The sequence below is a fragment of the Elephas maximus genome, chromosome 12, assembly GCF_024166365.1.
Source record: "Elephas maximus indicus isolate mEleMax1 chromosome 12, mEleMax1 primary haplotype, whole genome shotgun sequence".
NCBI classification, from domain to species: Eukaryota; Metazoa; Chordata; class Mammalia; order Proboscidea; family Elephantidae; genus Elephas; species Elephas maximus.
In genome coordinates this window covers 25,887,637-25,914,414 of record NC_064830.1, presented here as the reverse complement: position 1 = coordinate 25,914,414, position 26,778 = coordinate 25,887,637, and the positions used below count along the sequence as shown (strand labels likewise).

Here is a 26,778-nt window from a genome sequence, read left to right as displayed (position 1 = left end):
CGTCTAACAAGCTTTGGGCATGTTATCAGGAGGGAACAGCCCCTGGAGAAAGACATTATGCTTCGTAAAGTAGAGGGTCATCGAAAAAGAGGAAGACCCTCAGTGAGATGGATTGATACAGTGGCTGCAACGGTGGCTCAAGCATAATGATTGTGAGGATGGCACAGGAACAATCAGTGTTTCGTTCTGTTGTGCATAGCATTGCTATGAGTTGAAGCTGACTCGATGGCACCTAACAACAAACAACAGACCCATTTACGCTGTTGACCTGGTGTTCCCATCACTCTCCAATATTGCAGTGTGTATTTCCTATATACAAGGACAGTCTCCTTTATAACCATAATTACTGATTAATCCTCGGACCCCATTCAGGTTTCACCAGTTTCCTAATAGTGTCTTATATCAGGAGGATCTACTTCCAAGTCACATTGCATTTGTCATGTCTCTTTAGTCTCTTTTAGTTTTGAATTGTTTCTGGTCTTCTCTTGACTTTCATGACCATAACGTTTTTGGAGATTGCACGCTAGTTATTTCACATTTTTTGTGGAATATCCTTCAGTTGAGTTTGTCACATGTTTCTTAATGATTAGATTTAAGTTATACATACCTGTTAGGACTGTTTTAGAAGCGAGAGAGGCTGTGTTGTACTCATTGAATTCTCTTAGATGGTGCTTGATTATAATGTGTGACGTTACTGATAATGTTCACGCTGATCACTTGTCAAGGCAGGAAGTTCCTCTTCTACCCTGTTGTAATTTTGTGGGGAGGTATCTTGAAACTATGTAAATATCCTGTTCCTCATTAAATTTTTTCTTCCTTCCCTCCCCCTTCTTTTTCCCTCTCTCTCTTCCTTCCTTTTCTACCTCTCTATCAATCAACTCATGCTTTCCTATTTTATACAGTGGGTATGATTTATTATTATCATTATTTATGTGAATGCTCAAATTGCCCATGATTTGGTCAGTGGGAACTCATTCAAGTTGGCTTCTATGACTTTTCAACTTGTTGCCATCATTCTTTGAGCATTCTGGCATAACAGAATGTTCTAAGGTTATCTTTTACTTACCTTGCCTTTGTTTTAGATTCAGCCATTTCTGTAAGAAGCCCTGGTTCCTTTTGGTTAAAAATAGTATTTAGAAGCCAAGGTCTTGGTGTTAGTGTGCTCATGGCTATTGTGTCATTAGTCCCAGACCTTCTCAGTGGATTGATACATACACATAAGACACATTTACAGATTTTTTTTTCTGTATCTACTATACATATTGAAAGCCATGCGTTCACTCCAGTGCTTCCAATTTCAGTCTTACTCCACAAGGTTCATTCTAGGTTTCCCCTTTTTTTGTATTTGTGATTTTCTTCTCCAACTGTGGGTAACCAATCTTCCATCTTTGCTGCTCAATCCCCTTCCTCTATATGTACCCTTCCTTTTTCAACTTGGGCTCCAATTACCCATTCTTGGATATTTATCCTCTTCTTATCCCTTTTGGCCTTTGACGTTCCATACCAGGCTGTCCCTCTGCGTGGATGTTCTCCTCACCCTGGTTGGCCTTGATAGGCCATGGCAACCATCCTCGTGAATAAACACTCCTCCTTACTCTTTGGAGCACTGACACCCCATGTGTGGCTTGCATTTTTGACTCCCTTAATGGTATGTTTCAATGAATGCAAATTTGTAATTCTGATGCAGTACAGTTTAATCATACTTTTATGTTTAATGCTTTTTGTGTTCATTTGAGAAAACATGAAGATAAATTCTGTTATATTCTTGATTTTTATAATTTTGTGCCTATGATGAACCCAGAATTGAAATTTTTTACAGGTGTGATACAAGGATTCAGTGTTTTGTTTTGTTTTTCGACAATTCAGCTTTTTACAGTGGTATAACATTGGTAGCAATTAAATTAATCAGCTCTGCAACCCTGCATGAAGATTAAGTTTTATTCATTTCCATGTGGATATCCAGTGGATTTCCATATATAAAAAAAACTTCCATTCCCCATTGGTTTACAGTCGGGGTGGATTACCCAGTAAGCTTATGCTTACTTGCTAATATGTAGTGCACAATTTCATGTGGGTTTCACCATATCTTTGATGTGGTAAAAATCAGGTGAAATTGTGCACTACAGGTTAGTACGTAAGCACAAGAGCACCTGTGCACACCTTGCTTGATTGGGTAGTTCGTCCTTGTCTACATTGCCATCTTTGCTATCATTCAATTGCCCGTATGCTCATGAGTCTCTTTTAGAGTTTTCCATTCAGTTGTCTGTCCTTGCCACTAATACCACAATGTTTTTCAATTAGCTCTTTTTAACTGGTTTTGTGTTAATTGAACTTCTTAGAACCATAGATTTATAGATTTCATCAAATTGGGAAATTTTATGGCAATTATTTCTTCAGGTATTTTTTCTGTCTCACCTCCTTCGCTGTCACTCCCAGCCCCTTTCTTGGATTACAGTTACACATATATTATCTGCTTAATGTTGTCCTACAGGTTACTGGTAACTATTCTTCCCCTGACCCCCAGTCTATTTTTCTTCCATGCTTTGTTTTGTATAGTTTTTATTGTTATGCCTTTAAATTCATTGATTTTTTTTCTTCTACAATGTATAGTCTTACTTAGCTCCCATCCCATATGGCTTCTTTCACTCAGCAAAGTTGTTTGAGATTTATCCATGATGTAAGGTATATTGATCGTTCATTCCTTTTTATTGCTGAGTAGTATTCCAATGCATGGATATGTGACAATTTGTTTATTCATCTGTTAATGGATATTTGGGTTGTTTTGTCTCTTACGAATAAAGCTACATTGCTAAATTATTTGTGGATCAAATTGATTCTTAGATGGCTTATTTATAAGCTATGTTTAAATTGTCTTTACTGTGATTGAAACTATGTCTCTTTTCCAGTAGCTACACTTAAAATTTTAAGACATTTAAAATTTAAATTATGCACATTTAAATTTTTCGTGACTTTATTGAGGTATAATTTCCATACCATACAGTTCACCTGTTTTAAATATATAATTCAGTAAATGTTTTGGAGATTTGCAGAGTTGTGCAACCATTACCGCAATCCAATTTTAGAACATTTTCACCATCTCAGAATGATCTCTCATACCCATTTACAGTCATTCCTCGTTCTTCTCCCAGCCCCACATGACCACTAATCTATTTTCTGCCTCCATAGATTTCATATAAATAGAATCATACGATATGGTGTCTTGTGCATCTGGCCTCTTTCTCTTAGCATACTGTTTTTGAAGTTCATTTTTATTGTAGTATGTATCATACTTTATCCCTTTTTACTGTTGAATAGTATTCCATTGTATGGATATTTTTGTTTATCATTTACCAGTCGGTGGACATTTGAATTATTTGCATTTTTTAGCTGTTATGAATAATGCTGTTCTGAACAATTGCATACAAGTTTTTGTGGACATATTTCTCTTGGGTAGGAGTATAGTGTTGCTGAATTGTATGGTACGTTTATGTTTAACTTTTTAAGAAATTGCTTAACACTTTTTCTAAAGTGACTGTCCATTTTGCATTCTTACTAGCATATGTGAGGTTCTAGTTTCTTCACATTCTAGTCAACAATTGACATTTTCTGGCTTTTTCATTATGGCCATTCTGGTAGGTGTAAAGTGGCATCTCATTGGAGTTTTAAACTGCATTTCCCTCATGACTAATGATACTGAAAAATTTGTTATGTACTCATTGACCATTCCTCTATTGTCTTTGGTGAAATGCCTGTTAAAATCTTTTGCTTTTTTGAAAATTGGGTTGTTTGTCTTATTATTGAGTTGTAGGAGTTCTGTATATATTTTATTTATTATTTATTGTTGTGCTTCAGGTGGAAGTTTACAGCTCAAGTTAGTTTCTCACTCAAAAATTTATACACATACTGTTTTGTGACATTAGTCGCAATCCCCACAATGTGACAGCACACTCCCGTTTCCACCCCAGGTTCCCTGTGTCCATTTGACCAGTTCCTATTCCTTTCTGCCTTCTCATCCTCCTTTTGGACAGGAGCTGCCCATTTGGTGTTATATATCTAATTGAACTATGAAGTACATTCTAATCTTTGTCTAAAGAATAGGCTTTGGGGATGATTTCAGTTCTGGGTTAACAGTATGTCCGGGGGCCATCATTTCAGGGGTTCTGTCAGTCTCTGTCAGACCGTTAAGTCTGGGCTTTTTACATGAGTTTGAGTTCTGTTCTACATTTTTCTCCTGCTCTGTCCAGAATTCTCTGTTGTGTTCCCTGTCAGGGCAGTCATTGGTGGTAGCCGGGCACCATCTAGTTCTTTTGGTCTCAGGCTGGTGGAGTCTCTGGTTCATTTGGTCATTTAGTCCTTTGGGCTCGTATTTTCCTTGTGTTTTTGGTTTTCTTCATTCTCCTTTGTACTAAGTGGGATGGGAGCAGTTGATGTATCTTAGATGGCTACTTGCAAGCTCTTAAAACCTCAGACACTACTCACCAAGGTGAGATGTAGAACATTTTCTTAATAAACTGTGTTATGCCAGTTGACTGAGATATCCCCTGAAACTATGGTCCCCAGGCCCCAGCCCCAGCTACTCTGTCCTTCAAAGTGTTTGGATGTGTCCAGGAAACTTCTTTGCTTTTGCTTTGGTCCGGTTGTGCTCACTTCCCCTTCTTTATATATTTTAGGTGCAAGTTCTTTATCGGATATATTATTTGCAAATATTTCCTCCAGTCAGTGGCTTATCTTTTCATTTTGTCTGTGATGTCTTTTGAAGCCCCCAAAATTTAATTTTAGTTAAATCCTAGGAATCAGTTTTTCATTTTACCAATTGTGTTTTTGGTATGTTGTATCTAAGAAATCTTGCCTAACCCAGAGTCATGAAACTTTTTCCCTTTGTGTTTTTCTGAAAGTTTATAAGTTAACTCTTAAATTTAAGTCTGTGATACATTTTGAGTTAATTTTTTAGTATAGAGGTAAGGTCTAAGTTTATTTTAGATGAACAAATGGTGTTCAAGCACCATGTGTTAAAAAGGCTATTCTTTCCCCAATAAGTTACCTTGGCATCTTTGTTTAAAAAAAAAAAAAAAATTGATTAACTGTAAATGTAAAAGTTTATTTCTGGATTCTTCTTTTTGATTGGTCTATACATCTGTCCTTATGCCAGTACCTATACTCTTGATTATTGTAACCTTGTAGTTAAGTTTTGAAATTGGGAAATAGAGGTCCTCCTAGGAAACCCTGGTGGTGTAATGGTTAAGAGCTATGGCTGCTAACCAAAATAAAAGGTTGACAGTTTGAATCCACCGGGTGCTCCTTGGAAACACTATGGAACAGTTCTACTCTGCCCAGTAGGGTTGCTATGCGTTGGAATTAAGGGCAACGTATTTGTTTTTTTCGTTTGTTTGTTTTCTACTTTGTTCTGTATCAGGGTTGTTTTGGTTCTTCTTAGTCCTTTCCGTTTCCATATAAATTTTAAGATCAGCTTGTTGATTTCTGGAAAAAACCTGCTGGGATTTAAATGGCGATTACATTGAATCTGTTGATCAATTTGGGGAGATTTGCTGCCTTGATAATATTGAGCCTTCTGATCCATGAACATAGACTGTCTCTCCATTTATTTAGAGTGTTCCTTTTGTCATTCAAAGTTAAACAGGATTTTCAATGTAGGAACCAACTTTATAATGCGTTTCTATTCCTGTGGCTTATCTTAAGCAAGATGATGGGGAAGAGGAGAGAGGAAAAAGCCCCATTACAAATGTGGCTACCAATTATTCATCCAGTGGTATGGAGCTTTTCCCGCTTCTTTTGTCTGTTAACTCTGGTGCCTTTTAGGTTTCTCTAAGCTGCTCCCACCTCCTCAGTTCTCTTCTATATGAGTTAGGTGCTATAGCTTTATTATATTTTGTTTTCAGAAGTCTTTTTTTTACTATTATGCATTTTGTCATTTTTTACCTTTTATGTCCCTCATTCCTATTCTGTTTTTCTTTCAAAATGCTTCTATTTAAATAGTTTCCTATATTGTATTCTTTAAGAGGGAAAATGATTCGCTTACACATATTTTGACAGTACTTGGAAGAAAAGGTGCACATATAAATGTTTTGTCTGATAAATGTTTCCCATTAAACATGTCCAAATCTAAAATAGAAGACTTTGTGAATTTTTGCCTTTTTGGTTTTGAAATAATTATCCTTTTTCATTAGTAATTAATAATTTTTTATTTCTGTTCTGTTTGTGTGTTTTTGTTTTTATAATTTTTCTTTTCCCTTTTGTTTTCTAGCTCTTTTGTGCCTTTCAAGATGATAGGTATCTGTACATGGTAATGGAGTACATGCCTGGTGGAGACCTTGTAAACCTTATGAGTAACTATGATGTACCTGAAAAATGGGCCAAATTTTATACTGCTGAAGTTGTTCTTGCTCTGGATGCAATACACTCCATGGGTTTAATACACAGAGATGTGAAGCCTGACAACATGCTCTTGGATAAACATGGACATCTAAAATTAGCAGATTTTGGCACGTGTATGAAAATGGATGAAGTAAGTAAGCAAGTTGAAAAAAAAAAGGAATAGCAAGGTTTTTTTTTTTTTTTTTCCCCGAGCAACAAAAATTAAAGAAACACCTGAAATCAGAACATCAAAACTGTATAACAACCCAAAGGAGATTAAAAACCAACAAACAAATTAAAACATTTGCTTTAGTAATGATTCAGCTAGCTTTGGTGTACATTACTAGTAGCTTTGGAGACTCCAAGAGAAACAAGAACATGGATAACATAAATCATTAGTTCCCTTATAGAGTGTTGACAAGCATTTGCTACCAGTTGACACTAGTCCAAGTGCCTAATGACCCAGATAAAGAAGTACGATACAAAATATAAACTAAGGTACATCGGCATTTCCATGTATTTTTCCTTTAAAAACAGAGGTGAGGTAAGAAATCTGTGTTTCCACCTCCCACCCACCCCATTTGCATCAACCACATAGAATAATTTTGGGGACATCTTTTGGGGACATCATCTATTGTGATACTTTACTCATCGAGACAATTCATATTGTGTTTAATAGGTAGTAGTATTAACCTTATAGCTAAGTATGATGTTGATTTATTTTTGTTGCAGGATTTATGTTTCTTGTCTTTTCTCTCAGATCATAATTCCAGATAGGCAGGGAACATGTTATATTTCTTTTGTATTCTTCTATTGAATCTAGGAAGTGATTTGCATATGTTATATTTTCTAAATGTTAATGTGTATCAGTAGCAAGTGAACTGAATCTTATTCTTTATATGGTCTTCATAACCTTCCAGTATACTTATATAGCTAACCTCATTTTTTGCTAATCTAGCCAAGACCTTTATTTTTTAGTGAAGCTTATTTTATTTTCTCTTTACCTCTTAATTTATTCATGCCACTTGTGTAGTATTCACTTTTATTGATTTCTCTGCTGTCATCAGCAGTCCCTTCTTCCAAGCTCAGCTCAGATTTAACCTCATCTAGAAAATTCTCCCTGATAATCCTTACTGACTAATCACTGTGATAATGCCATCATGTCCTGTTGCTTATCCAAAATTTGTGCTATACTCTGTGAGCTATTTTTGTCTATCTTTGGTTTGTATGCCCTGTTTACTAAAACTTAACACCCCCTTACCTCTTTGGTCTTCATAGTGCCGTTAGTATGTTCTGCATACATTAATCAGTGCTTAGGAGGTGGAGTTTTTGATTGTACCCATAGCTCCCTCTTGTGGTGTATAGCATAATATAGTATGAAATTAACAGTGAGAGTGAAGTATTAGATAATTTTCTAATAGACTCTAAACTCTTTTATTTCCTGGTATACATTTGCTCAATTACTTCTACAGAATTTATTAATTTATGTTTAAACTAAAATAGCTTTTATTCTCTAATTGCTCTGTACTTGGAAAAATAAAATCAATGAGTTATTTCTGCTAATTTGAGGAATGAAAAGGTTTTTTTTTAAATTAATTTTCCATATTTAACACAAGTTTTACCCTTTAGGTAAAGTTTTACCCTTAGGTAAAGACATTTACATGAATTATGTTTATAAAATATATTGAACTTCCTTTCCCAAGGTGGTCATAATACTTAGGTAGTATTTTGATAGTTTTTATACCCTTGGAAATCCTGGTGGCATAGTGGTTAAGAGCTATGGCTGCTAACCAACAGGCTGGCAGTTCGAATCCAGCAGGCGTTCCTTGGAAGCCCTATGAGACAGTTCTACTTTGTCCTATAGGGTCGCTGTGAGTTGGAATCGACTCGATGGCAACGGGTTTTTTTTTTTTTTTTAATGAAAAATGGAAGTAACAGTGTCTTTACTGTGCAGGTAAGGAAAATGAAGGGCATTTAATCTATAAAATCTCTACAGGTTTGGACACAGCTAGAGGTGAAGGAATATTATTTAGCACTATACTACTCTTGCGATTTGATTTTGGAGCACGCACACACACACACACACACACACACGCAACTAATTATAATGGTTCTTATCCTTGTCAAAAAAAATCAGGTAGGGATTGTTTTATTGCCCACTGAAACGAAACATGGATACAACCTGTTGCTGTCGAGTCAGTTCCAAATCGTGACAACCCATGTGTTCCATAGGGTTTTCTTGGCTATAATCTTTGCAGAAGCAGATTCCCATGCCTTTCGTCTGTGGTGCCACTGGGTGGGTTCAAACCACCAACCTTTAGTAGTCAAGTGCAAACCTTTTGTACCGCTCAGGGACCTTCAAACACAGATAAAGATGTTTTTAACATCTTACCAAATATATTGATGCCACAGCTCCATATTTCTAAATATGCAACTTGATGTAGTTTTCTAACTGGTAAGATCTTTTAATTTAAACATCTCTATTAGCCCTGTTTTTCTTTGACAGAATAAGAAGGATAAAGAACCAAGTTCCCTATCCAGGCCCTAATCTAGGGCTCTGTGTAATCTTAATTGCTTCATTTTCTTTTGGAAATATCAGACCTTCCTTTCTCTAGTAATTTCCTTAGAATCAGGTGCCTTAGACCACATTGTGTACTTTAGAGAGGAGTCTCAGATAATGACAATGCTGGTTTCTACTCAACAGTTACATTAAACCATTGTAAACACACAAGCCTCCACAGAGACGTGGGGAATAGTTTTGTCTCGTTGATTTTACCCTTTCCATTTGACAATCATTCCTTGAAATTCAGGTTCAGAATCTGTCTAAAATGCAGCATATTAGTTTTTTAACTGCGATATAATAAAAATGTGCTTTAAGTAAAAATGTATAACTAAGCAAATATGGTATATCCCTATGGAATTTAGGAAGTAATTTTAAAATTACAAAGACCACTGGCCCAAAATTAAAACAACCAACGTCCCAGGAAATTTTACATATAAAATGCAAATGATCGGGCTGCTGACATCAAAGGCAGAAAATGTCAGGTGCAGTAAGTAAATGAAGAGAAAAGACTGCTTCATGGTATTAGCCCCATCGGTGAAATACTTTGCAGAGAAATAAAGGCTTAGCCCCATCGGTGAAATACTTGCAGAGAAATAAAGGCAGGCAAACAGCTACATGAATGACTATTAACAGCGACAAAAAGCTAAACTGCTGTTCTGTTTTAGACTTCCTGATTTGTACTTGTAACTACTTCATAGTATAAGATTAAGAAAATATATTGATTTATATGGAATTCCCATGGAGTTTACCACCTTTTCCTTCTTTTTTTGATGAAGCCTGCTGGATTTTACAGTTGGGAATTTGCCCCTAATCTCATAATTCAGACATTTTTCTGTATTTCATAATACATTTGTTACCTGTCCTCCCAAAGCCATGTTAGCAGTGAAGTTCTTTTGGTAGCAACATGTAGTCACTATATGTCTAATAGTAAATGACTTAGGTGTGTGTGTATGTTTACACTGATCTATTTTGCTTTCTCTCTCCTATTTACCCAGACAGGCATGGTGCATTGTGATACAGCAGTCGGAACACCTGATTATATATCACCTGAGGTTCTGAAGTCACAAGGGGGTGATGGTTACTATGGACGAGAATGTGATTGGTGGTCTGTAGGTGTTTTCCTTTTTGAGATGCTGGTGGGTAAGTAAATATTTTAACTTGCTATTTTGTAAAAACCCATCTCATAGCATTTTAATTCTAAGTCAAGAATTTGAGAATATGAAGAAATTAATTGCCTGTGTTCTAGGAGACGTGGAATTTCTGGAAACTTTCAATTAGTAGTTTCTGATAGGATAGATTGTAATTTGAAACTAATATCAGGCCTTATACTTTGACAGTGATTAAGTAGAATGTAAAAGGAATTCAAAGTATACTGCTAGGAAATATTCCTCCAGTAGACCTTCTTACGGTAAGAAAATATTAGAACAAGAAGCAAGTTTACAGCTGCACTGGACCTCCATTCAAAGATTTTCTTGATCTATAGTATTCGCTGTAATACTTTACATGTAAGGCTGTTAGTATTTGTTTCAGTAGTAATAAAGAAGTACTCTTTAGTTCTCTTACGTAATTACGGTATCGCTGGTATGAACAGTTAAGCACTTGACTACTAACCTAAAGGTTGGTGGCCCTGGACCATCCACAGGTGCCTTGGAAGACAGGCCTCATGATCTGCTTCTGAAAGGAAACAGCCTTGAAAACCCTATGGACTAGTTCTCCTCTGCACATAAAGGGTCGCCATGAGTTGGAATTGACTTGATGGCAACTAACAACAAAAACAAATAGAATTTTTAAACTGTATTTCTTCTGCTTACTTCTCATATAAATATTTGGTTTGTAATTCCACTGAAATGAGTCATAAATAGACTTATGGAGCATTTGACTACCAAGATAAATATGTTTTATAGTAATTCAGTTTTTAGAAAACTCAGGCAAATGTAATAATAAGATCTTCTATTTTGACCAAATCACAATTTGGAAAGGTCAGGTGTTTCAAAATTATTCTTTACATCATATATTTCATTCCTAAGATTTCCTATTCCAAGAACTAAGGTCACAAAGATACCTTCTGGCTGAGAAGCCAGTGACTGAATTACATGACTTGGGAATGAGCAAAGAAGGTGTAGCTAAATCTACTTTTTGAGGCAAGAATGGTAAGGTTAATGATGTTGTATGGATGACTTTAGTTGAGAAAATATTTTTTAAAAAATTGGAAAATTTATTTTCCGGATAGTCCTAAAATTGATAAATCTATAGTATGATAATAGAATATGTTTATTGGTTAAAACAAGCCCAGAAATTTTTGGCACATCCCAAATTTAAATAATAGTCATGGAACTTTTTGTGTGGCATAAAACGTCAATCGCTCTTTTGTAAATGTAGATCTTGTTATGCTTACTCTCATGTCAATAGTATGTTCTCTTTTGTTTTGGACCTTTGTAATGGGTCTCTTTGTACATATACATCATGTGTTCCCAGGTTGCTGTCTATTCTCCTCACCTCTGGCCTAATCTAATGATGCCTTGGATTCTGTCTTGTAAACTTTTCGAAAATACAATATAATCTCTTATTTGCCTAGACTCTACTTCTAGAGATTCAGAGAATAATGTACTTTGGAGTAAATAATTTGGCTCATTTGAAGAGGCCATTTAAATTCCTGCTACTGTTTTCTACTCTCAGAACTGAATTTAGTAAATTTGAATGGCAATAATTTGCAGTATTAACTACCTGAATACACCATTTGAAGTTTTGAATCATTGGCTGAATTGGGGAAGCCTGGCTTGTGCTGAAACTGCTTGCAGTTGAGGCATACCAGCAGGGTCTTTAAACCTTTGTGGTTTTAAATGACTACTGGCCATAATACTGCCTTCAACTTTTTTTGTCTTTGTACTTGCTTTAGTGCCTCTTTGTCACCCATTAGTCAGCAGTGTTGAGAAACAAAGGAGCCCTGGTGGCACAGTGGTTAAGTGCTCAGCTTCTAGCTGAAAGATTGGTGGTTTGAACCCGCCAGCTGTTCTGTGGAAGAAAGATGTGGCAGTCTGCTTCCATAAAGACTACAACCCTGGAAACCCAGTGGGGCAGTTCTGTTCTGTCCTAAAGGGTCACTATGAGTTGGAACTGACTTAACAGCAATGGGTTTATTGAGAAACAAATTTTTGCCCGTTTCGACTCTAGTTATGTGTCATCTTAGGCAAGTCATATGTCATGTCTGGACCGAGCTTTCTCATAAGTAAAATGATAGACTGGCTAACTCTTAGAGTGGCACTGTCCAGGCTATGATGAATGATAATGATTTATATCTGTGATGCTCAGTACAGTAGCTGCTAAGTACATCGAGCACTTTGAATGTGGCTAGTGTGATTAATGAACTGAACTTTTCATTTTAATGAGTTTAATTTCAGTTACTACATGTGGCTAGTGGCTCCTGCTCTAGAGAGTAGTGTCAGTAGGCTGGCCCAGCTCAGGCATTCTAGGACTCCACTTAGTAATCTTTCTCTTGAATTTTTCAGTAAATTGTTCCCTTAAAAAAAAAAAAAAAACTAGAGTTAGCATTGCTGTTATTTTGCTTTTAATGATTGATGGGTCAATAGTGTGGTTAAAATAATATAATCTTGGTGTGTGTGTGTTTTGACTTGAACTCCTTGTCTACAGACCGTTCATTCATTTTTATCCTTGAGACAAATTTAAAGAATATATTTAACTACTAGGTGAAAAGTACCTAATTTGAATTTTCTTACACTTGATATCTTCCCTCTTGGAATTTTAGGGGATACTCCATTTTATGCAGATTCACTTGTAGGAACATATAGCAAAATTATGGATCATAAAAACTCACTGTGTTTCCCTGAAGATGCAGAAATTTCTAAACATGCGAAGAATCTCATCTGTGCCTTCTTAACAGATAGGTAATGCATGTTCATTTTCTTTGTAGAGAAGCCCTTTTCCTTATAAATTGTAGAAATGAAAGCATGCTTAACTCTTATTTACCTATGAAATGAATCAGTTTCTTTCTTTCATTATTCAAGTTGTAGTTAACTCTGGGTTAACTTTTTCCTACTGCTATGCCTGGTCTTGGGTTATGCTCGTCATTTTGTGTGTGTAGCCCAACTGTAATGTAACTGTAACCTTAACCCTCATGTCTAAAAGAGAAAAGCAGAACTTGATAAAGTAATGCACTTGAGAGAAATACATTTGTATTATTCACTTTTTACCATTTGAAGTGGTCAGTCCATATTACTCTTGATTAACTTTTGATGGGATAAAGAACCCAGTGCCGTAGTACAGATAAATACTCAATAGATTTTAATCTTTTTTTTTTTTTAAATATTTTACTGTGTTTTCAGCGATTCAAATTCCTCTTCAACAATTTCTACACATACTGTTCCGTGACGTTGATTACATTAGATTTTAATCCTAAAAATTATTTGGGTTTGACTTGGGGATGCTTCTTTCCCAACCCTTTTTTATTTACATTTGAATATTAGTGAGTCTGATCTGGAAATTTTACATTTTTTTAAAACAAAGTAGAGAACAAGATTGTGAAAACCTACCTCCAAAAGAAAAACTTGAAAGCTATTCAGTTTTTATTCCATGGCCTTTCTATTCAGTTCTTTTCCAATTTCCCATTTTATGTTTGTGATAGGAGTTATTATATCAGAGGACTTTTGGAAAATTGTTTAATCTTCTGGGAACAGATTTTAATCACCCATAAAACGATGGAATCAGATTAGAGAACTGAGGGCATTTCTAGTTCTGAAATACCATAGTTCTTAGTGCACCATATTGTTTGTCAGCCAGTTGTTGTAAACAGTACTGTAGTGGATATTGCCATATATTCATCTTTGTACAATTTTTATAAGGTTAAATCTTTAAGATGGAATTCCGGGATGCACTTTTTAAAATTGATTGATGTTGCATAATTGACCCCCAGAGAAGTTACACCAGTGTATGTTTCTATTAACAGTTATCGTTTTCCTCACTCTAATCAAATTGAATATTACAAGTTTTTTTTTTCCCCTCTGAGGAAAGAAAAGTTACTTTATCTTTCTTCTTTAGAAAAGCTAACCATTTTTATATGTTTATCAATAATTTGTAGACTAAATGAACAATATATGCCGTTAAACTCAAAACAAAACTTGTATAATGTTTGCTTTTGGAGAAAAGATGGAAGGGTGGTACTATAAAATCAAAATTTGTGCTGAATGGCAGATTATAAAACAGGTTGTTGTGTCCGTTAGTGAAAGGGCTATTATTCATTAAAGGTTTGCTTTAACAATTTTTTAGGAGGGAAACAGCCTTAGGAATGATTGTAGGTGGAGAACCGATGTTTTGAAAGTAATGTAATGCCATAAATGTGGCCAGGAGCACTTCCCTCTAACATCTACAGGTTTTCCTGTTTATATTAAACATAGCCCCAGGGGTATATATAAAACAGATGGTCTCTATTTCTGTACAATCTTCATAGAAGACTCACAAGGTCAAAATGTGGAATTCTTAGTAATGTTTTTCTTGTATTCAGAATGACCATTTTAATATACAGATACATAGATATAATTTATCAGAGTAAATATGGAAAGTTTCAAACATAATGAGTTTTTTTTTTTAAAGAACAAGAGAGATTTTTAGAATTTTTTATTAGAGAGGTTTTAAATAACTCTTCTGTGCCAAAAGTTAGACTTCTAATCGTTTATGCCCTAAAGTTGGTCATGTGGTTATGGCACATATAGATAATTTTTTATTTAAAGTCTTTTATGTGTACTTTTTTTGGACACAAACTGTGGGTGGAAATAGATTTCACTTTCCATGGTAATTACCTGTACATCACAGTCTTCTTAATCTAACTAATGATATCACATACTGTGAAATTGGGACTGCTTATTTTTGAGAAACATTTAAGCTGAAGCTTTTTATAAAAATATCCCAGGTTTGTTTGCGATCCTTATTTTTATTTGTTAAGGTGAGAGTTATATGTATTTTTTCATAATCTTATTTTTTATAATACAACCTTTAACTGCATTTGTTTAGGGAGGTACGACTTGGGAGAAATGGGGTAGAAGAAATCAAGCAGCATCATTTCTTTAAGAATGATCAATGGAATTGGGATAACATAAGAGAAAGTAAGTCAGTAAATTTAAACATTTCTGTTCCATCACATTTTAAATCTCATAAATTGACTCCTCTTTTGAATTAGCAAGAATATTTGGTATACTTAATGCTAACTCATTGTTGGAAACCCTGGTAGCATAGTGGTTAAGAACTACGGCCGCTAACCAAAAGGTCAGCAGTTCTAATCCACCCTGCACTCCTTGGAAACCGTATGGGGCAGTTCTACTCTGTCCTATAGGGTCGCTATGAGTTGGAATCGACTCGATGGCAACGGATTTGGTTTTTTTGGTAACTCATTTTTAAATTGAGAGATTTCATTTCACATTTCTGTGGCAATATTTATAACTAATATTTCCTTAAATTTTAACAAAGTAATATATATATTAGCAGTATTTCTCAATATTTCCATAATAGGCATTAAACATTTTTTAATTTGTTAAATTTTGTGGATCTTGATAATTTTCAGAATGAGAAATAATTCTGATTAATCAATAGTTAATTATTTATGGTGACCGTACTCTGTGGTGAACATTAGAGTTACATGGTAATTCATATTTACTTTATGTGTATTTGACACTGATTTATATTAAGGGTAAGAAATATTTCCACTTAAAGAATGTAGAAAACTGAAGGTTCTAAGTAATGTATGTGTAAGGTATTGCTGCTTGTAATTTTAACACCTACAATATTATATTGCTACCTTGTTTAATTGATTTATCTATGTTTAAAACTGGTCTAATGCAATAAAATACTTAAAAACTTTATTCTTTGAAATGATATTTTCTTTGAAAATATGTCAGCTGTTATTGTATGTAGAATTGCTGTATCATGGGAAATGGAATGGGTGGTTTATATCTTGTATTTCGATTATGAATGAAATAATTCATTTCTTTTATTTCAATAGCTGCAGCTCCTGTAGTACCTGAACTCAGCAGTGACATAGACAGCAGCAATTTTGATGACATCGAAGATGATAAAGGAGATGTAGAAACCTTTCCAATTCCTAAAGCTTTTGTGGGAAATCAGCTGCCTTTTATAGGATTTACCTACTATAGAGAAAATTTGTATGTGATTCATTTGTTAAATGTTTATTATTTTCAGAATCTAGTTATAAAGAGATGCTTTATTTCTAGATTCTAGATTATAGAAGATGAAGTGTTAATTTGTTTTAAATTTTGAGATTTTTCAAAAGGACTGTTAGGAGAGTTATTTTTCATTTTATTTCATTATTTTCTTAATGTTCTATAAATTTGCCAAATGAATGCAAGGCGCTGTTGCATATTCTTTGGGGGATATAGAGTAAGACCAAATACCTGCCTTTGAAGGGTCTTATCGTTTAATGAAGGATATAAAATAATTATATAGTCATAAAGAAGAGTAGAATAATTCTTGTCATAACAAAAGTACCAAAAGATATCTGAGATGTTTCAAAAGAAATAAAAGTCACATCTCTTTTGGGTAAGGATAAGGAAACGTCAGGTAAGACCTCGGGGAGGAGATAGCATTTAGCTGAATCCAAAGATAAAGGATTTTGACTGGTGGAGAGGTGGGGAAACTAGGGGAGAGTTGTGGAGAGAGAAAGTAGTGGAAGCAAAACTTTGGGATAAAGGCAGAATAGTGCAGTCCAGTAGGGCTCAAGCATAGGATATGTGCTACTGTATTGTGACCATTTGGAGGATTTGATTAAGACTACGATTATCTTGCCTGTAATCCTTGCTTCTAGCACAGGACTTGGCACATGGTCATTGAATAAATATTGGTCAGATGAAGTGAGTATTGGACATAAAATTAGAACATAGTTTGGAGTTGGAGTTCAAGGGAAGAAAAATGCAATGTAGTTTTTATATGTAATGCTAGAGGACTTTTGACTTTATTTGACAGGCAGTAAGGAGCCACTGACAGCTGTTAAATAGTTGAATGAAGCATTAAAGACATTTGAAAAACATATATTTGGGAAACTTTTGGTATATTTATATATATAATGATTAGGGTGCCTACCCATCACAGTTTGCCAAGGACCGAGGGGTTTCCTGGGACATGGGACTTCAGGTGCTAAAACGGAAAAATCCCAGGCAAATTGGAATGAGTTGGTCATCCTAATAATGATAGTGTTTTAAAAACTATAGTAATGCTGACCAAAATGAAAAGATCAGGACCAGGAGAAATCAAGCAAGTTCTAGGCAGTGAGGAAAGATTCAGTTGAGAGAGAAAAACTGATACTAAGTAGAAGCATTAAGAGATCAAGAGATAGTATCCTTGGAAAGGAGAAGCAAGATGTCTCTAGAAGGGGAAGAAGAATAGTTACAGAAACTCAAAACGAGTTGAAGACTTATTTTAGTGATTCCAGTGTTAACAAAGTTAAAGACTAGATCAGCTGAAAAGAGTGAGAGGCAAGAAAGACAACATTTCAGATTATTGAAAATGGCATAAATGTCTATAGGAAAAGTATTGTGTTCTTTAAAATACATTGAAATGTAAAGGAAGACAAATCTCCATGGTTGAACTTTAATTCTGAGAATAACTTGGTTGAATGAGACTGAGAAAAATTGATTAAAATGGCATGATGCAAAATAATTTACTTCCTCCTGTTTCTTTTAGGTTGTTAAGTGATTCTCCATCTTGTAGAGAAAATGATTCAGTGCAGTCAAGGAAAAATGAAGTATGTATAAATGAAGTATGTATAAATAACTACTTTAGTTATTTTAGTCACGTGTTCAAATATTTTAGTAATACCCATGTAGAAGAACATGTTCATTTGATGTTACTTTTTGAATTATTAGGTGACATTGCTGGTTGCAATTCGGTTTCGCATAATGTTGAAAAAATTCATTTATTTGATAACTGTTGTTTTGCAAGACACAATGACTAGTGAAAAGATGAATTACACATGGCTTTAAGCTTTTTTCTTAGTTTAATAGCACAAGTGATAGAATAGTTTCATAAACAGGTACAATACCAGTCAGAAATTTTTATAATCTTAGTGCTATAAAAGAATACAGATACTAAGCTGTAAGGGTACATGGATTAGAGATTCAAATTCTTTATGAAGTAATACAAAGGATAATTTTATCGAACTGTCATGTTATTTTGTGACTCTTATAGTTTATAATTACTGGTGCTTGGAATGCGAAAATTGCAAAGAAAGAGACATCAGTAATTGGAAAATATAGCCTTGGTGATAGAAACGACACCAAGATCGCATGATAGAATTTTGCAAGACCAACGACATCTTCATTACAAATACTTTTTCAACAACATGAACAGCGTCTATAAACATGGACTTCGATGGATGGAATGCACAGGAATCAAATTGAATATATCTGTGCAGAGAGGTGATGAAAAAGCTCAAAATCATCAGTCAGAACAAGGCCAGGGCTGGCTGTGGAACAGACCATCAGTTGCTCATATGTAAGTTCAAGTTGAAGCTAAAGAAAATTAAAACAAGTCCACAAAGAGCCAAAATACAACCTTGCATGTATCCCACCTGAATTTATTTATTTATTTTAAAGTAAAAAGAAAGTTTTATTTGGCATATGTTCAAAAAGGCAAAAGTTGAAAACTGGACAGGCATGCTGCCAGAGCTAATGTCTGCCCGAATTCAGAGAAGATTACAGAATAGGCAAGAATGGGAAAATGGACAAGCGTACTGCCACAGCCATGTCTGCCTGAGTCCAAGGAATGGTACAGAATAAACAAGAATGGGAAAACGGACAAGCGCGCTGCCCCAACCATGTCTGCTCGAGTCAAAAGAACATTACAGAGTCATCAGTTTATATTAATGCTACAAAATGGGCAAAACCATTGAAAGCTTCACCTTTTCACAGACTGGCCAGAAACTGTGACCCTACATTTTGAATTGTCCCTCTTAACAATCACTGGTACAGGTTTCAGTAACTTTCAGTAAGGGCAGTCAGGAGCGTCTTCTTGGCCCAACAAATTTGCCATTCACTAAATGCTAATAGAAAAAGATAAAAGTGAAAAGTCTTGTGTGTTCTGTTAGATTGGCTTAAGTGAAAGGTTCCCTAAAAGATACTTTCCAAGATAATTTTAGCTATTGTCTTTATACCTAGGGCCTAGTTGATGTGTCCTTGTGAGTCCTTGTGAGCCCAGCCCCAGCTGGGTCACACTGTCTATGCTCAAGGACAGGGAATAATGACTCCAATATTATTTCCTAAATCATTTCTTCCTTTTGATCAGAGATTGGAGATAACACATCGATGATCAATACCTGGACTTAGTTAAGCTCCTAGATGGTGACCATGACAGATTCTTTAAACTCATGGTGCTGATTTTCCACCAGATACCATCTGGTTCTTCACTAGAATCTTAAGCAAGGACATTCTCATCAGCCGCATTGCCAGGAGTGAGCAGACTCTGCGTGCATCAACATTTTAGCCTAAGGCCTTCTTTTGCCTAATATTATTAGGATGCAGACTAAGAATATTACTATACCTTGCAGTAATGATCTATCCCATGTACTTATGCCTGATAATGACAAACGAAATAAATCTGGTGTTTATAAGGGTGTTACAGCATGTAACGGAGTAGCTTGCTGTCCAATTTTATGTATATCTTCTCACCTTGGCTAATAAGGTCAGAGATCGCTGTTGTGTTTCCACCCCACTAGCAACTTTATCTGCTGTTTGTCCCATAGTGATTAATAAATATTTAAAAGATTTCTACAGTTCAACTCTACCATAAATAGGAATTGAAGCTACCAACCACGCCCTGAGTGTTGGACCAACGGGCTCTCTTCTGACTCTCATTTTACAGTGGGTAACAATGTAACATTACCTTTCTAATATTTACTAGCAGCATTAGTATGAATATCTAAAGGTAATCCTTAGGCTCTCAAAGTGCACACTGCCCGTGCATTCACCAGGAGTCTAAACAAGAGATTGCCCACATAAATACACTGTCAGTTGGAAAAGGATCATCTAAACTGGTTTAGTTGAATCTACCGCATAAAAACATACATCCACAAAGCACACAAAGTTTATCTGGAGAAAATAGAAGGTATAGAAAAATTTACATATGACAAACCATTTTCCATTAAAGAATACATGATTAGCATGATAATACAGGATGGACTTCTCCTGTAGAAGGTCTTCAGTTAATCTCTTTAAGACATACTAAGTGTTCTTCTCTAGGGCAAGCTGCTGCTCCTTGGTTTACCTATTGACAGTCATGGGTCACTTTCTCACCAGCAGAAATGGAGTCTAAGACAAAGTGGAGGCTAAGCCAGGAGGTCGATCTCTTCTGACAACTTATTTTCTTTAAGACACATAATTTTCTGTATAGCAAGAGGGTGAGAGTTTGATTACAGACAATAGACAGGTATTTCAAGACATTGCCTTGAAGACTAATTAAACCAATTACTGATTTAGACTAAGCATAACTCCCAGTCTGATCTTTGAAGTCATTTTCACAAAACAGACTGAATGCTTTAAGAAAAGCACAATGCCCAGCACAAAAGGGTCTTATTAGTTTATCTGAACTATTGTTTGACTCAAAGTGGCTTCAGGAATCAGTTTTTTTCCTCAAAGCTCGAAGCCCTTGTGGGTTGCCCCAACCTCCATGAAAGCCAGAAATCTGGATTCCAGGAGAATTACATACAGCTTTCTCATGGTTCCCTCCTTTGGATCTTGATCTTGTTAGAGAATCTTTGATCAGAAATGCTCAATAAATGGTAATTAGGTACCATCTGGTTTTTCAGATACCAAGCATCCTATAGTGAACTATGAAATAGAATAGGAACACTAACAATAATATTAGGCCAGTTGTCGGACATTGAAACCATGACTCTAAGGTCTTTGAACCAGGAAACATCTCATGAGGTGTTTGTCTATACATAAGCAGCATCAGTTATGGCTTTTCATGTGCCTCAGCAGCGACCACATTCTCTAAAACCTCAGATTGAGTGTTAATATAAACACAGCAACATTTATCTATTAAGACATAAAACTGTTCCTTGAGAGAACTAATAGGAAATCTAATGATGTTCTGTTTTGTAAAATCATATCTCAAATTTCAGACACTTCTCTGGTTATGATATTTACAGCTTTGCTAAGTTTATCAACAGGAACTCCTAATTCGAGAGTTACAATATCTTACTAACCCATTAGTTAGATAATTTAGAAGAGGAAAATGGTTTCTTATATCCAGAAAGGAGAACATTAAAACATTTCTTATTTCCAGAAAGAAAGACCTTAAACATCAGCAGTATTCCCACAGAAAACACATAGTATCCTTTCGTTTACTCAGTCTTATATATAGTTAATTTCTGCTCCATGTGATTCTGGATCAGCTGTAGTCTGCGAACCCATCAGCTTCTGCATAGGAGTTTTGGAAATCTTGATTGAGTCTAGTCATAGTTCTTTTTCCAAGTTCAATATAGTGCATCTTTTTTGTTGAGGTATTCTGGTCAAGCATTTTCAGGAAATCAGCAAAGTAAAAACTTATCTGGACTTAGTCGAACTCCTAGATGGCGACCATGGTAGGTTCTTTAAACTCACAGTACTGGTTTTCCACCGGATACCATCTGGTTCTTCACCAGGTTATTAAGACATTCTCATCAATCACATTGCTGGGAGTGAGCAGACTTAATGTACATGAGCATCTTAGCCCAAGGCCTTCTTTTGCTCAGTCTTATGTAGTTAATTTCTGTTCCACTTGATTCTGGATCAGCCACGGTTTGTGAACCCATCAGCTTCTGCGTATGAGTTCTGGAAATCTTGACTGAGTTTAGTCACAGTTCTTTTCACAAGTCCAATATAGTCCATCTTTTTGTTGAGATATTTAACTTGCAGAGCTTCAGATAGGGGAATATTAGACCTTTTGACAAAACCTGAGCATCAAGCAAATTTCCCTCTAATGTTTTAAATGTTTGAATCCAGACCTAAACTGCAGTTTACCTAAAGAGTTACCAAATGTCACTCTTAGCCAAACGATCAAACAAAAATCTGGGAAAGATTCTCCTTAATCAACCCCCAGGTTTTTCAAACAAATATGCCAAACAAAGCTTAAGAAAACTTGAGAAAGAGAACAAAAAGAATAAGCAAAGGGTCATTTTCTGAGAGCACTCACCCAGTCAGTGTCAAAGGGACATGGAATGGGAACACGTGGGTCTAGAAGATAGGACTTCATTTTGCTGGCTTCTGGTCCACAGTCCAGCTCTCCTCGAGTTCGACTGGATTCATAGCTTCAGAAATCCTTGACGACTATGCCATTAACTGTTGTAAGATAAAGAACATCACAAAGTTTAGTAAAGCAAAAAGCAAGTTTTGTTCAGCATATATTCAAAAAAGACTAAAGTTGAAAAGTGGACAAGGATGCTACCAGAGCTTATGTCTGCCCAAACCCAGAGAATATTACAGAATAGGAAGAACAGGAAAACAGACAAACATGCTGCCACAGCCATGTCTGCCCGAGTCCCTCCCACCTGAATTTAGAGACCATCTCAAGAATAGATTTGACACATTGAACACTAATGACTAAAGACCAGATGAGTTGTGGGGTGATATCAAGGACATCAGACATGAAGAAAGCAAATGGTCATTAAAAAGGAGAGAAAGAAAAGACCAAAATGAATGTCAGAAGAGACCCTGAAACTTGCTGTTGAATGTCCCGTAGCTAAAATGAATGGAAGAGATGATGAACTAAAAAGCCAAACAGAAGATTTCAAAGGGCAGCTCGAGAAGACGAGGTAAAGTATAATAATGGAATGTGCAAAGTCCTGGAGTTAGAAAACCAAAAGGGAAGAACATGCTCAGCATTTTTCAAGCTGAAAGAACTGAAGAAATAATTCAAGCCTTGAGTTGCAATATTGAAGGATTCTGTGGTCAAAATATTGAACGGTGCAGGAAGCATCAAAAGGAGATGGAGTACACAGTCATTGTACCAAAAAGAATTGATTGATGTTCCACCATTTTAGGAGGTAGCGTATGATAAACAACCAGTGGTATTGAAGGAAGAAATTTAAGCTGCACTGAAGGCATCAGTGAAAAACAAGGCTTCAGGAATTGAAGAAATACCAGTTGAGATGTTTCAACAAATTGATGAAATATTGGAAGTGCTCACTTGTCTATGCCGAGAAATTTGGAAGACAGCTACCTGGCCAACTGACTGGAAGAGATCCATATTTTTGTCCATTCCAGAGAAAGGTGATCCAACTAAATGTGGAAATTATCGAACAATGTCATTACTATAACATGCAAATAAAATTTTGCTGAAGATAATTCAGAAATGGTTCCAGCAGTACATCGACAGGGAACTGCCAGAAATTCAAGCCAGATTCAAAAGAGGGCACGGAATGAGGGATATCATTGCTGATGTCACATGGACCTTAGCTGAAAGCAGAGAATACCAGAAAGATGTTTACCTGTGTTTTGTGCCTGTGCAAAAGCATTTGACTGTGTAGATCATAACAAATTATGGATAACACTGCAAAGCATGGGAATTCCAGAACACTTAATTGTGCTCATGAGCAACCTGTACATATATCAGGAAGCAGTTGATCAAAATGAACAAGGGCATACTGCATGGTTTAAAATCAGGAAAGGTGTGTTTCAGGGTTGAATCCTTTCACCATACTTATTCAGCCTGTATGCTGAGCAGATAATCCAAGAAGTTGGACTGTATTAAGAAGAATGGGGCATCAGAATTGAAGGAAGACACGTTATCAACCTGTGATATGCAGATGACTCAACCCTGCTTGCTGAAAGTGAAGAGGACTAGAAAAAGCACTTGCTAAACCCAAAAAACCCGCTGCCGTCGAGTCGATTCCAACTCACAGCAACCCTATAGGACACAGTAGAACTGCCCCATAGGGTTTCCAAGGAGTGCCTGGTGGATTCAAACTGCCACCCGTTAGTTAGCAGCCATAGCTCTTAACTACTACACCACCAGCGTTTATGAAGTACTTACTGATGAAGGTCAAAGACTACAGCCTTCAGTAGGGATTGTACCTCAACATAAAGAAAACAAAAATTCTCACAACTGGACCAATAAGTAATATCATGATAAACATCAAATAAACAATTATGATAAAAATTGAAGTTGTCAAGGATTTCATTTTACTTGAATCCAGAATCAATGCCCATGGAAGCAGCAGTCAAGAAATTAAATGATGTATTCCTTTGGGCCAATCTGCTGCAAAAAGCCCTCTTCAAAGTGTTAAAAAAAAAAAAAGGCACTTTGAGGACTAAGGTGCGCCTGACCCAAGTCATGATTTTTTCAGTCACCTCATATGCATGCAAAACTGGACAATGAATAAGGAAGACTGAAGAAGAATTGATGCCTTTTAATAATGGTGTTGGCGAAGAATATTGACTGTACCATGGACTGCCAGAAAAATGAACACTTCTGTCTTAGAAGAAGTACAGCCAGAATGCTCCTTAGAGTGACAATGGTGAGACTTCTTCTCATGTACTTTGGACATGTTATCAGGAGGGCCCAGTCTCTGAAGAAGGATATCATGCTTGATAAAGTAGAGTATCAGCAAAAAAGAAGACCCTCAATGAGATGAATTGACACAGTGGCTGCAACAGTGGGCTCAAGCATAAGAAAGATTGTGATCATGGTGCAGGGCCGAGCGGTGTGTTTTTCTGTTATATGTAGGGTCGCTATGAGTTGGAACTGACTCGATGGCACCTAACAACAACAACCACAAAAACAACAACAATAATTCATAGTTACATATAAAGCTAAATCATAGATAAAGGAGAATGCTAAATGTTTTTCCCTTCAATGTTTGGAAAACTAAAAACATAGGTTGGAAAATTGGTATAATTTGTGTTTTAGAAATTTTAAGAAACAGCAAGCATTTTAATTTTTTTTGTTTTTGTTTTTTTAACAGGAAAGTCAAGAGGTATGCTGATGTTTTCAAATGTGTTGAAAAACTGAGAAATACTCATCACTCTAGCAGTGCTTAAAATATAGTCATATTCCATCTAGCATTTGGAGTACTACATCTACCAAGCAAGACGTTCCCAACCATTTTTCTACCAAGTATCCCTTTTATTATTACTCCTGTGGATCTGTTGTTTAAAATATGTATTATATAATTCTCTTGTGTTTTTTAATCTGAGGATGTATAACTGTCAGCAAGAGCTTCTGATTGGCATGTGATAGCTCGTACGATCACATTACTAATGAAATATCAAGCAAAAGCAATTAAACTTGACTAGCTCATTAACTAAGGAGCCGTGGTGGTGCAAATAATTAGGTGCTTGACTCCTAACTGAAAGGTTGGCGGTTGAACCCAGAGCAGCGGCCTCTGGGGAGAAAGACTTGAGAGAGCTCCTGGAAAGATCACAGCCTAGGAAACCCTGTGAGGCAGTTCTGCTCTATCACATGGGGTTGCTAGGAGTCAGAATCACCTTGATAGCACATAACAACGACAACTCATTAACTTGTCTATTCTTATTATGGAAAGATACAGTTTTACTTAAGATATACGAAATATTTAAAAACTGTGGTGAACTTAATCACTAGAAAGAGTAGTGGAAAGAGCACTGGTGTTGGAGTCTGATAGAATTGGGTTGATTTTGGCACTGACATTTTTTAGATCTGCTGTGTTGGCCCAGTTAGTCATCCTTTTTTGAATTTCAGTATCTTTATCTAGTAGATACAGTGCTATCATTTTCTTATGGTTTTTGTTAGAATTCATGAGACAACATTTGTAAAGTGCTTAATACTGTACCTTACATACAACTTGAAATCATAAAATTTAAATCCTTTATAAAGGTAATAATGTTCCAAGAAAAGATTATTTAAGTTTCTGTAATTTTAGTTTGTTTAAACACCTACATAGCTAGGCAAAGTTACTAAGGAGGTATTTGTAGTTAATTAGCTATAATTTATTCAAAAGAGTTTTTGATTACAACTCTCTTCAAAGTATTATGCCAGGAAGTATTGTGTTGTTGTTAGTTACCGTTGAGTTGGCCCCTACTCATGGTGACTTTATGATAGAAGAAGAGTTTAGCTTCTTATTTTTAAGGAGAGTAAAATAATTTTGAGTGTGTACAGCCACATATTCTGTATATTTGCTTCAGATGTTGAGTTTTTTATCTTCATCTTGTAAGTACAAATAGTGGCAGTATTTTCAAATAGTCTATTGAAGAACAGTGAAAGATACCAGAGATTGTATCCTTTATAAAGAATTTAAAACTCAGTGTCATTGAAAAATTCTCATTCATAAATTCGCCTAAATGTGTTCATATATACATGTGTGATGTGATAGGGAAAAAGCAAGAGATGGAGTGTTTGTTTCCCCTTCTGTCAAGAAAAGTATTAAAAAGGTCGAGATGCTATCGTTGTAGAGGAAATTATATTAAGTTAAAAGACAAAAGAAGCTTATCATGGTTTTCTTCAAGTATCAAAATTTATGATTATAGTTTCTTGTTTTCTGACAGATTCAGAAAAAACTCTACACATTAGAAGAACACCTTAGCAATGAAATTCAAGCCAAAGAGGAACTAGAGCACAAGTGCAAGTATGTTTTAAAGACAATTAAATATTATATTTAAAATTTAAAAGTCATAAGTTTGATAACTAAAAAGGGAGAGCTACAAAGTAATTAAACAATTATTTAAAAATTGATATTTTAAATTATTTAAAATCTGTATTGTAAATTAGGAGTTATTTACTGTTTCTTTTGAAATTCTTTAGATCTGTTAATACTCGTCTAGAGAAAATAACAAAGGAGCTAGAAGAAGAGGTAAAGCTGCTCCATGATTTCA

At 35.6% G+C, this 26,778-nt stretch overlaps 1 protein-coding gene across 1 annotated transcript in view; it reads left to right on the top strand.

Moving 5' to 3' along the window:
• ROCK2 (Rho associated coiled-coil containing protein kinase 2) overlaps positions 1-26,778 on the top strand; it is a 158,451-nt gene that overhangs the window by 96,494 nt on the left and 35,179 nt on the right. The window contains exons 5-13 of the mRNA XM_049905165.1: positions 6,263-6,523; positions 9,931-10,075; positions 12,699-12,837; positions 14,957-15,048; positions 15,942-16,101; positions 17,636-17,696; positions 24,894-24,905; positions 26,452-26,531; positions 26,708-26,756. Of these exons, the coding sequence (XP_049761122.1) occupies positions 6,263-6,523; positions 9,931-10,075; positions 12,699-12,837; positions 14,957-15,048; positions 15,942-16,101; positions 17,636-17,696; positions 24,894-24,905; positions 26,452-26,531; positions 26,708-26,756 (999 nt within the window). The remainder of the gene's footprint in view (positions 1-6,262; positions 6,524-9,930; positions 10,076-12,698; positions 12,838-14,956; positions 15,049-15,941; positions 16,102-17,635; positions 17,697-24,893; positions 24,906-26,451; positions 26,532-26,707; positions 26,757-26,778) is intronic.